This window comes from Chrysemys picta, chromosome 2 (genome assembly GCF_011386835.1).
Source record: "Chrysemys picta bellii isolate R12L10 chromosome 2, ASM1138683v2, whole genome shotgun sequence".
NCBI classification, from domain to species: Eukaryota; Metazoa; Chordata; order Testudines; family Emydidae; genus Chrysemys; species Chrysemys picta.
The window spans coordinates 153474107-153487173 of NC_088792.1; the positions used below are offsets into that span (position 1 = coordinate 153474107).

At 38.7% G+C, this 13067-nt stretch overlaps 1 protein-coding gene across 1 annotated transcript; it reads right to left on the reverse strand.

The window, feature by feature from the left end:
• Positions 1 to 850: 850 nt before the first annotated feature.
• Positions 851 to 10414, reverse strand: LOC101946902 (gastrokine-1-like). Its single transcript, XM_024105597.3, has 6 exons — positions 10344 to 10414; positions 7813 to 7866; positions 5349 to 5486; positions 4390 to 4500; positions 3616 to 3757; positions 851 to 1100 (listed from the first exon to the last, which is right to left on the reverse strand). The coding sequence occupies exons 1-6, from the start codon at positions 10353 to 10355 to the stop codon at positions 1030 to 1032; spliced, it is 528 nt and encodes a 175-aa protein (XP_023961365.2). The 5' UTR covers positions 10356 to 10414; the 3' UTR covers positions 851 to 1029.
• Positions 10415 to 13067: the final 2653 nt, after the last annotated feature.

The window sequence follows — 13067 nt, forward strand, 5'->3', positions numbered from 1 at the left end:
TCAGGAAATGAATCAGTGTACCATAGCCAATTAAAACTGCAGTGGGAAATTTTAGATAATCATATTAATTTGCCCTAATTGGAATTTGGCACGTACACTACCATTAACCCCATTCTTGCAAAAAGAATCATGATTTCTTCGAGGCCTGCCTGTTCGGGATCTCAGTTTCAAGTAATGGAAAGCACCAGTGTTCTTTAACATCACACAGGGAAACTGCTTCATTACTGACATGGGAGACTGCAACCTTCTAAATCAGGGGTGGCCTGAAAAGGAGCCAGAATTTACCAATGTACATTGCCAAAGAGCTGCAGTAATACGTGAGCCACCAGCTCCCCCAACCCGCTCCCAGCGTCTCCCACCCCCCGGCAGCCCCACCGATCAGTGCCTCCCCCTCCCTCCCCGCACCTCCCGATCAGCTGTTTCATGGTGTGCAGGAGGCTCTGGGATGGGAAGCGGGGAGGAGTGAGGGCACGGCAGGCTCAGCGGAGGGGGTGGGAAGGGGTGGAGTGGGGGCAGGGCCTGTGGCAGAGCCAGAGGTTGAGCAGTGAGGCCCCCCCCCCCCCAGCACATTAGAAAGTTGGTATCTGTAGTTCCAGCCCCCGAGTCAGTGCCTATACAAGGAGTCGCATATTAACTTCTGAAGAGCCACATGTGGCTCCGGAGCCACAGGTTGGCCACCCCAGTTCTAAATAATTAGCCTCCTTGCATGCAGCCCCAAGGTTCTCTTTCATTAAGGTCTCCCATCCAAATACTAACCAGGCCCAAACCTCTCAGATCACATCCTGAAACATTATCCGTGACAGAAGACAGAAATGATTAGAAACATGGCATAACTGACTAATTCCTTTTATTGACAGATATTGTAACAGCCTAGATTTGTTCTACACAGAACACATATGGAGGAGAGGAAAACAAATATCTGATAACATGATTGTGAAAAGAACTGCAACAAAAATATTATTTTTCTAATCAGTGGGGGGCATTGCTAGCAGGATTCTATCAGCAACGATTTTATTTGAAAGATGCAGTTTAGCTGCAATAGTTTAATGTCATTGTGTGCATTATATTAGTCTTGAAACATTGTCCAGAATAATTGTCTCCTAAGGAAAAAGAAAAACAAAAATGAATATCAGGTGATGGCTAAGGATGTTATCATAGTCATCTATTCATTATAGTCCTGAATAATTCTCCTGCAAAGAACATTCCAAACCATTTCCCATTCAGTCCAAACTATTCAAGGTCTATGCCATCTAATAAAAACCCTCAATGCACTATCATGATGTGGGAATCAGTGGATTATTAATTTGTGAGCAACAGCATTAAAATTCCACCTGCCCTACAGTTAATTCTTTTGTATGACAATGAGTTACTATAATAAAAAAAACCCCTCCTTTCCTGCATGCAGAATTTTAATATACTGAAGCATGACCCAAAGCTCATCGAAGTTAATGAAAAGATTATTTCCATGGGCTTTGGTTCAGTTTCAGGACCACTTGGACATCCATACCACTTGGATATCTGTTCTTCTATCTTAGATATTTACACTGCCCGTATTGGCATATCTGTGTGACTGTGATGTCAACAATCAACAGAGAATGATTTATCCCTCCATGTCTTGAGGCCTCTTCAATTTTTTTAATTTTATTTTTCAGTACTGATTACAGTCATCTTTAAAATCTTGCTAACAATAAGTAGCAAAGATTCAACTCAAAAGGAAATAATGGGCCGGATTCAACATTGGGTTGGTTTAATTTTAGTTCAGTACAGCTGCACTTAAATCAATGCAATCACCGCAGTGCAAAACTGGAGTAACAAAGTGGGTAATAGGGCCCAGTAACTCTGAAAAAGAATAATTATTTGTTTAGTACCAGTCTTAAAGTCACGCTGGGTTTCTACATGATAAAAAACTGGCAACTATTGAGTATTCCAAAAAATAATAAAAAAATAAATAAAAAAATGCACTACTGAATAGGGAGACTATGAGGTTTTCAGAGCAATACCATGGCATCTCAACACACTTTGCTGAAAGGAGATACTTCTGCCATAAGATTGTCCTCTGAACCATCTAAATCCTCACAAATCTAGGTGAAGTTCACCTTTGTGGCAGGGCCAGCTCCAGGCACCAGCTTGGCAAGCAGGTGCTTGGGGCGGCCACTCCGGAGAGGGGTGGCAGGTCCAGCTATTCGGCGGCAATTCGGCAGACGGTCCCTCACTCCCGCTCTGAGCGAAGGACCTTCCGCCGAATTGCCGCTGCAGATCATGATCACGGCTTTTATTTATTTATTTATTTATTTTGGCTGCTTGGGGTGGCCAAAACCCTGGAGCCAGCCCTGCTTTGTGGAGAGAGCCAGCATGAGTTCAATGCATCTCTTAAGTCTGACTTAAACTATTAAAAAGGGCTGAAGTGGAATTTAAATGGCATATAAGCCTTTATCCTCTGTCCTATATACACACATGACCTAAGCTAGCATGACCTACCTTCATCAAAATAAAAAGACCAATCTCTTTCTCATCTACAATGAGGCCGTGATTTGCAGAAGGCAATTATGCCACCTATTGACTCAGATTTAAGCAAACAGATTTAAACAATTTGTTTCGGTGCAGCTGTGTTGCTCTAGTGTTTGTTTATCAGAGAAAAAGTAGTTTTTTACTTTAATGTGATGATTTTTCTTATTTCTCCAAACTTCAAACATGAGTCAGTCTTCATCAGTTATTGGAGCAATGTTCAGCACAAAGAAGGAAAAGCCAGTGGTGGAAAATGAATGCTTTAGCAATTTCCACAGACAGGTCCATTTTTCTGCCCACCATTGTTTCAAACAATAAAGGAAGTTTTTCACAATAATTTGGCCATACAAATGCTATGAAATAAGCAATATCCTAACATTACATGACTTCATATTATTTTTACATACCTTAAATACTTTAAATTTCTATGAAAAATTCCATTATCCTTAATCAAAATGATCCTGCTTCCCATTAAAGTAAATAGGAGTTTTGTCATGGGAAAGGGAATGAGGCATTTAGTGCTCTCAAATATATTCTTACTCAGATTTTTAGCATTCTGATTTATAGAGAAAGATTTCGAGGCTATCAAACCTCATTTAAGAGTCCAATTGATTGGAAGGCCATTGCAATGCTTGAGAGCAGACAAAATTGCTTTGGTGATATACTACAAGATGAGGGAATAGAGTGGAAAGTGGACAAGTTACATGCAGCTCTAACAGCCTCTAAACCTGCTCTGCAAGGAGATTGCAAGGATGATGAGGGAATAAAGAAATCCTTGCATTTCTCCATTACTTTGTGGAGTGGAAACAAAGTTGTATGAATATTCATTTAAAATTTTAGATGAGAGCCTGAGCTGCAAAATTCTTTTCTGTATTTTGAACCCCATAAAATCCAGGCGTGGTGGGATCTGAACTTTGGTTTCAGCCCCTTATAGAGATTGCCTGCAAAATTCAGACCCAGATCTGGGTTCAGATCCTGATGTCTTCCTGAAATATCCCAGGTTGCTTCTGGCCCGTTTCCATGTAGGAAAGTGACACGCTTGCCATATTTCATATTGTAAATTCAATGGGTGGTTTTGCAGCATGAAATGTTAGTTAAATCTGTACTCACCATGAGCTTCGCGAGCAACATAGGTTGGAATTCCTCTGCACATAGATTCAACAGACTTCCCATATTGGGCCAGGTCACTGACTCTGGTTTTTGAGACAGCGAATTGCAGTTCCACTGGGGGAGGCCCTCGAGAGCCGGCTTTCTAAACATTCAGTAAGCAAAGCCAGAATAAGAGCATTGAATAAAATCATGATCCTTTTTGTGACATTCCTAAGAGTGCACAGCTTGTGACAATGTGGGTACAGCCTAAGATACCAGGAGCAAACTGAGAGTCAGCTCCATTGCTCAGCTCTTCCATAGGGCACAAGTGGAGAATCCAAGAAGGGCTAGGGGCTGAAGACCCCAAAAGGACACTGAAAAGAGTCATTGGAACAGTGAAGTGCTGCCAATATTCCACTGTCATGTAAAAACCTTTTTCTTTCATCACTACTCATGCAAACTAGGGGTCCAGTTCACCATTAACCCACACCCTGGGCAGTCACTTTCACCATGGACTGCTAAGAGAGTGCAAAATGATTATAAAACACTACCTGATCAGATTAATAGCATTTTACACCTGCTTTGTTCTGTTGTAAATGACTGCAGAAGGTGCAAGGCAACAAAGAATGAGGCAATAAGGCTCCAGAATAAAGGCTTGGAGCAAACCATGCTTGGCGAGAAACATGCCTTTTGCTACTGGAACCTTTCTACCATTTTAAGATGATGCATTTTCACAAGCAAACTCCCTAGGTCCACCCTCCACCAATCATCCCCACCTTTTCCCCTCCTTCTTACCTTCTTTTCTTTAATCAGCTGGGGAAGCTCTACAATATCAGGCATAACGTTTTTGTTCATTTTAGCAATGATGCAGGCTTTCTTTGAAAGTATCCTAGTTGCAATGTAACTCTGCAAAATAGAAGTACAGAGAGAGTGGCATTTTGTTTCAAAGCAGCTCCTCTCTTTGGTCACAAATGAAATAAGCAATGGAACTTGGGGCTCAAAAAATAGATGAAGTAGTATTGAGAAATGTGATGTGTAGAGACTTGCTATACTGCAAGCAAATGATGAATTTTATTTGTTAAGTCATACTATCATGATGCCTGGGGCATTTTTATCATGGATGAAGCAAATAAGCATTCCAATGCGGCTATATGATTGGTATGCTCTCCTGTTTCAGGCATGTGAATGGATGCTCAGTTGATAATACTGACGCAACATATATTGTACCAGAAGTAGTAAAAAGGTTAATCAGGACATTTTCAAAGCCATTAAAGGATTTAGGACTAAAAGTTCCATTGATACTTCCAGGCATTTTTGAAAATCTTTTCCTAATACACTCGATTCTTTTGCCGTGGAAGATCTGGATTCAGATTTAGATGGCAAGTGAAGCGTATGTTTGAAAGTTTGCGCCTGGTCTTGCTCATACTTTCCTTGGCTTCGGGGAGAACTACTCTACCAGTTTTGAATTTTAATGAAAACTAAAATAATTCTCTTTTCAAGCCTGTTTTCTGCTCTCACTTATACAGGCATAAATCAAAAATAGTTCTGCTGAAGCCAATGGAGTTAGTTACTTACATCAGCGTAACACAGGTGGTGAGAGGAGAATCAGACTCATTGGAGTCTTATTTACACTGGCGTAACTCCATTGTTTTCAGTGCAGTTACTTACTAACGATTGATGCCCCAATCCAGTGGAGCAGAATGCGCAGAGATGTTGGCTCAAGGAGTCTCCAAAAATGCATGTTTGCCACTTACATTGCCATAGTCCCAGACGGAGCTCCATGAGTTCCAGCCATCGTTTGAGTCAATGTTGGCCACGTGCTTATCGTTGTTGATGCTCACAGTCTGGTGGGAGTTTCCGCCATCATTTCCCTGATTGTTTTCATTCACATTCTGTTTATTTTTTTTAAAAAAGACAAGCATTTATGTGTTTAGATTTCTAAAGATCTGTTCTATAAATCCATTTCCATAACTAGTGCTATGGAAAATCATTGGCCTTAAAATAACGTTAAAAGGATATAACAGAGACTTTGGGGAGTGGCTGGGACGCTGCTAAAACTATCTGAGCCAAAGCATAAAGGTTCTTAGACTCATGGACTCATAGACTGTAAGGCCAGAAGGGGCCATCATGATCCTCTAGTCTGACCTCCTGCAGTTCACAAGCCACAGAACCTCACCCACCCATTCCAGTAATAGACCCATAACCTCTAGCTGAGTTACTGAAATCCTCAAATCTTGATTTAAAGACTTCGAGTTACAAAGAATCTACCATTTACTCTATTTCAAACCAGCAAGTGACCCATGCCTCATGTTGCCGAGGAAGGTGCGCACACACACACACACACACACACACCGCCAGGGTCTCTGCCAATCTGACCTGAAGAAAAATTCCTCCCCAACCCCAAATATGGCAATCAGTTAGACCCTGAGCATATGAGCAAGACCCACCAGTCAAATACTTGGGAAAGAATTCTCTGTAGTAACTCAGAGCTAATTTGTAAACACAGTCTCCTATGACTGCAGAATTGCAAATACAGTATGAAGGGGGAAGTGATCTGGGAAACTACAGGCCCATTAGTTTGACTTCAATTTTTTTAGCCAGGTGTGAGAACAAATTTTGAAAGAGAAAGCAGTTAAGGACATAGAGGTGAACAGTAATTGGGATAAAATAAGCATGGTATTGGAAAAGGTAGATCATACTAGACCAACCGTATCTCTTTCTTTGAGAAGATACCCAATTTTCTAGTTAAGGAAATGCAGTAGATTTGACTGATATAGTTCCACATGGGAAATTATTTGTTAAATTGGAGAAGATGGGGATTAAAAGGAGAATTAAATGGTGGGTAAGAAACTGGTTAAAGGGGAGACTACACTAGGTCATGCTGAAAGGTGAACTGTCAGGCAGGAGGGAGGTTACTAGTGGAGTTCCTCAAGGATCAGTCTTGGGACTGATCTTATTTAATATTTTAATTAATGACCTTGGCATAAAAAGTGGGAGTGTGCTAATAAAATGTGCAGATGACACAAAGATCGGAGGTATTGCCAATATGGAGGAGGACCGGAATATTATACAAGAAGATTTGGGTGACCTTGAAAACTGGAGTAATAGAAATGGGATGAAATTTAATAGTACACAGTGCAAGGTCATGCATTTAGGGATTAACAACAATAATTTTTGCTATAAGCTGGGGACATATCAGTTGGAAGTGACAGAGGAAAAGAAAGACCTGAGTGTACTGATCAATCACAGGGTGACTGAACTACCAATGTAATGTAGCATGAAAAAGGCTAATGCAATCCTGGGATGTATCAGGTGAGGTATTTCTAGTAGAGATAAGGAATTATCATTATACAAGTCACTAGTGAAACCTCATCTGGAATACTGTGTGCAGTTTTGGTCTCCCATATTTAGGAAAGATGAATTCAAACTGGAACAGGTGCAAAGAAGGGCTTCTAGCATGATCAGAGGAATGGAGAATCTATCTTACAAGTGGAGACTTATGGAGCTTGGCTTGTTTCGTCTAACCAAACAAAGGCTGAGGGGAATATGATTATGCTATAAATACATTAGAGGGATAAATACCAGGAAGGGAGAGAAGTTATTTAAGTTAAGGGCCAATGGTGACCACAAGAACAAATAGATATAAATTGGCCATCAACAAATTTAGGCTTGAAATTAGAAAAAGGTTTCTAACCATCAGAGGAGTGAAGTTCTGAAACAGCCTTCCAAGACTAGTAGTGGGGGCAAAAAATCTAACTTGTTTCAAGAGTGAGCTTGATAAGTTTATGGAGGGCATGGTATGATAAGCTTGCCTACAATAGCAATCTAACAAATTCCATGAAAAATAAAATACATTTCCCATCCAGGTCTCCCCATCATTAATCTGCAAACAGACATTCATTGATATCATTGCACTGTGTTTCTGTGATCAAATCCTCAATGCTATCATTATCCCACCACTCCACCCAATGATTTCATAATATTTATTCTAGTATCAAAATATAATTTGATGTTTCCTAAACTGCCAATAATTGAGTTTTCCCCCTGAGTAAGTAAACAGTCTAAATATTTTCTTTAGCCTGCAAACACAATCTTGTGCTATGTCAGTTTAATGCACTAAGGAAATCTTAGATTCCTTTTCAGAAATTTATTGTTCAGCTGTGAAAACTCATACAGCCCAAAAGAAACATTTTGATAAGACTTGATCATTATACTTACATCATTAGCAAAAATTGGAGTTAGGAAGACTCCGAGCAGAGCAGCAATCACAATCTGAAATTAACATTGGAAGCATAACAATGTAAGTGCTTGCCTTGGTAAAACATGTTCTAAAAGTTCTTTGTTGTCTAAGAATAGGCTTAGGCATGTGCTTACATTTAAGCACATACTTAAGTGCTTTGCTGGACTGGATCCTAACCTGTAATCTATTTGAAGATTATTCAAATATGCTGAAATAATCATATGGGTAAATCTGTTACCTTTTCTGATGCAAATTCCTATTAGCCTGGGCAGGATGCTTTGCCTAGGTGAGAAGAGCAACATTTGGCTCATAGTATTTGTGACTGATTTGGCAATTTCCAACAATATCCTTGAAAAACCTTGCTGAATTAAGTTCAAATATATTTGAAGTCCATTGTATCAAATGTAAAGGTTATGTATTATTGTGGGCCTGGATGATCAAAGGACTATATTGAACAATATGGCAAAGAAGAAGGGTCTTTTGGGACAGTACACGTGAAGTGTATTTCCTGATAACTATCTAGCGGGAGGTGAATGCAAATTCCCCACCCTCAGTTATACAAAAGCCCAGCCTTTTGAAGCTCCACCCTAAGCCTTTGTCTGCTGATCACCTGAGGCCAAGATCAGAGGGCCAAGCTGTCTAAAGGAAAAACTGAATTATTCATGATTGTTCTGGTTCTAAGCTAAGGTTGCTATGAACTTGTAACCACAGAAAAAGGCTAGGTGGAGTGTGAAGGACTGACTCCTGTCAGAGCCTTTGATGGAGTTGGGGGGTGATCTCTAGTAAACTTATTAAGAGGCATGTAGGTTATTTTATTGTTTTTAATATGTTTTCTCTGTAATGCTTTTACCTTAAGAATAAATATACTTGCTATGTGTTGACTTGTTAGTGCAGGCAATCAGAGCCATTCAGAGCCTTCAGAAAGAGAGCAAAGCATAGACACTGGCCTTTTTGGATAGTTTGGTTTGCTGGGAATATCACAGTGTAATCAGGGAACTGTGCCGACTGGAAAAACTCTGGTCAGGAGATGACAGCTGACCAGCTAACTGCGTAGAATGGTTGTCCTTGAAGGACCATGGAAAGGGAATATATGTGCAGTTGCCCTGAACTGTGAGAGTATTTAAAGCCTACCAAAAAAAAGTGTATTTAAAAATAGTGGAATGTCCAGGATGTGGGAGACAAGATGACAAACTTGGATAGGAGGTGAACCCTTTGTATGGAATATTTCATTCTTTAAAAGAGAGTTGATTTTTCCCTTGATGTTTTTATTTTGAATATTGACCAGAGCAATAACATTACATTATATGTGTATTCATAAAGAGTTAGGTCATGCCTGATCAGCACAGTCCTGTGCTGAGAACAGTGCAAAGATACATAACCCTCTCCACTCCCTTTAGGGTGAGGCATGTCCCGAAGGAACATCTTGGTAGCATCTCTGTACTTCTTCAAGTGCATTTCTGGATAGCTTTTATGGCTCCTTAACCCCCTCCCCCATGTGGGTCACACAGGGCAGGGGAATTCTCTTTAATTCCTTCCCCATATTGACTAGTCAAACTAAACCAAAATTCAGACTGGTTCAATACCTGACTATGCTTTGCTGGAAGTGATTGGATATTTATAGAGGACATAATTTAAGAGTTCACACCAGCGATTGATTTTCAAGTTGAGACAGACACAACATAAACAAACCTTGAAACTACATAAGTAGCACTTCTTTGTTTCAATCCAAAGAAAATGTTAACAATACTCCTGAATACAGAAATAAATAATGGAAGGGCTGACACAGTCTTATCTATTGCAGAAAACAATAATGCTAAATGCTTTTGTTATTCTGTTCTAAATACATGCATAATTTGTACATAGGCTAAATATTATTCAAACTTCCCTAATTTATTTAGTCTAAGTCAGAGCCAATATATATTGCTGTAACATTTAATAATTTTACATTATGTCATTTCAAGACATAATTATTGTCTTAGAGACAAATTTTGAAATCTTTCCTCAGATGTAAACTCCCACTGACTTCCATAAGCGCTTCTCACAAGTAAGTGCTGAATGTGACTCAGTAACTTCTTAGAATTAATTCCTCAAACTAGGATGAGTTTAAATACAGTTTTGCTCTCCAGTCATATATCCAGATTCTCACATTTCATGATTCTATGGATCAGATTCTCCCCTCACTTCTGTGATCATACACCAGTGTTGTAACCCCCTCAAATTTCATGGAATAGCTTCTGATTTAAGCTTAGGTACTGTAAATGAGGATCGGGCACTCTGTAGACAATACAACATGCATTTAAGTCTGGGATAAAAATTCTCTCCTATTTTCATTAAAATTCTAGAGATTAATGCATAGATGGGTCCATTTCCTTATGGAGTGAAATCTCTGCTGAAAGTAAAATTTCTAAAACTTCTAATGAAGTTAGCAGTAGTTCTGTGTGTGCATGGTCACATCCCAACCCTATGCAACATTCCTGTTGTATAAGAAGAAAGTAGTAAATGTACTCACAGCGAGTTTCATTTTGATGGCGGAGGAGATTCAAGATCTGCTGGGCTAAATGAAACAAACCCTTCTACTTTTTATGCACCAGTTTCCAAAGTTAAATACGGGAAGGTTAAATACTGAAATAAACTTATCTTATTGGCATGTATCCATTCATTTATGACATTACACACTGTTTCCTGGTGTAATTGCTCTAACAAGCAATTTGTCACCAGACTGATAGTGTCAATCACATGTAGCAGATAAGAGACCATTTGTAATGGTAAACTCAATATATTTTATCATAACTTTCTGTTATAGTTACACATAGTACATTTCTTTTAATAATGCTTAATCAAACCTAGATGATTAATCCATAAAGTCAAACAAGATTCCCAGTGACAAATTTTGCCTGCATGTTAAAGGCCTCACCCCAGATATCTTATATCCATAATTCATAATATTGATAAAGTATACCAGATTGCCAGCCTCAAGCATTCAAAAATTAGTCAGGCCCCACAAAATCATGAGATGCTCTAGGTCTAGTTGAAACATTTCAAAATTTGAAATGTTTCAACACAAATTAAAGACAAATTTTTCACTAAACCACTCTCTAAAAAATTACCATTTTCCAACCAGCTCTACTTCACACCCACTTTACATTGCCAGAGTGATATAAAGAGACCTTCATGAAACTAAGAACTTAAGCAACTGGGTCAGATCTTCCCATCGTGCAAATATATGTGCTTCCTTAACCTTAATGCAGTTATGACAATTTAAAGCAGCCAATTGTATATAGAAGCATCAGGCCTGATTCTCATTTACATTAAGGCTACTTTGAAGTGAACCATTGTGACTTTTAAAGGGATGGTGCAACATTATCTGTTGTCTTGCATCCTGAGTTGTCATTTACACTTGTGCTAAGTGAAGGCAGAGGAGGTGTAAAATTCTACATTTAGCACAAGGTATAAAGTAGAGACCACTCAGGCCAACAGACTGCTGAGTGGAATGATCTACAGTTCTTGTAATCTATCTGAATTGCAGATGGCAAATGGAGCTGCATATGTGTGCTGTCAATGGAATCCAAAACACACAGAACAGTACATTGTTCATGTCATCAACTCCTCTCTTTTTTTCGGGACCATTAATAAATTGGGTAGTGATCATGAGAAAGGGATCAAGGAAACTGAGCTACGTAATGCCATTTAGCTAATCTCTGTGGTATCATTAGCAACGACTTGGAAAGTTCCTTTGTTCAAGAGTTCAATAACCAAAGCCATTTTGGCCATCACAGATAATGTGTCACACTTGGAAGTCTGAATCTACAAATCCCTCATCAGCTTTTCATTGTTTATATAGTCTGTTTGGCAAACTTGTATGGCTGGAGTTATTGATTGTAAGACAAAATTATGGAAACTAAATAGAACGGTAGAAATCAGAGAAGGAAAAGTTCCAACTGTACAAGATCCCATTCCTTGGCCAATGTTTCCTGTAATATTATCTTTAAAGCTTTGCTCAGAACATTTTCTCTCTATATACAGACTCTTAGAGGTTATCAGACAACAGGGAAACTCATATTGTTAGGAACCAACTTTAACCAAAAGTGAATTAGTTTCTATTTCTGAGGCCCAAAGACATTTTCATTTTATACATGTATATCTGCTTTTTCATGCATCATTACACATCCTTTCAAGCAGGATCAGAACTAGAAATAGTGAAATTAGGGCTGGACTAACCCAAGTAATTTTTTTTCTAACCATACGATTTGTAGATCCCTGAACCTGCCCCTGCTCTTGGGGAATGAAACCCCCGGACAAAGGCTCTTGTAGGTAAATGTTATCACATATCAAGATATTACCAATGGGGTTATGTACTATGTGATCAAAATGAAGCAACTAGCGCTAACTGGGAAAACTCTGATGAAACCATATTCCGTTGAAATATGTGGTTCAGTCAAAATCGAAATTCTTTGTGAAATTGGGTCCATTTTGCCAAATTTAATTTTAACAAATTTAAAATAAGCTCCAACAATGTTGAAACATCACATTTCAACATTATGGGAATGAAACATTTCAATTTTTCATTTTGAAATGTCTTTTCATTTAGAATTATTTTACTATTTGTTTTATATATTACAATGATATATAGATATATATATATATATAATATAAATTTTTAAAAACTTGAAATTTAAACAAAACATTTCAGTTCTGTCAAAACGAAACATTTTGAATGGCCTGAAGTGAAAACTGATTTGGAATTTCCCTTCACAGAGAATTTTGAAATGTTCTTTTTTTTTTTTTCCCCCCGGTTTGGAATGAAACCAAATGTAGAAATCCTTTACAAAATGGATCTTCTGTTCTCCACATGGCCATAGTAGCAATTTTCATTCATGCCTGGCCAGTACAGGAATCCAGACACAGCCTGTTTTACAGCCCTTACATAAAGTCCTGCTAATGCAAAAACGAAAGAATGCAAAGGCTGGCGTGGTACAGTTTGTTGGTTTTTGAGGTGGTGATAGGCACTTTTTCCCTCATGTCAGCTTATCTCTTCTGGGTGGAACAAATATTTATCAAAACCACCCGAAGAAACCATGATTCAACAGGGGAGTTTTTTGTATCAATATTTTTTTCCATCTTAATTTGTTCGATTTGATTTCCTATGTGGTGTTAGCCTTATGCATTGAAATTTGCTGGATGACTGGAAATCAGTCTTGAACTGAAATTGCCCAAGTTTTTCCTTGATTCTATT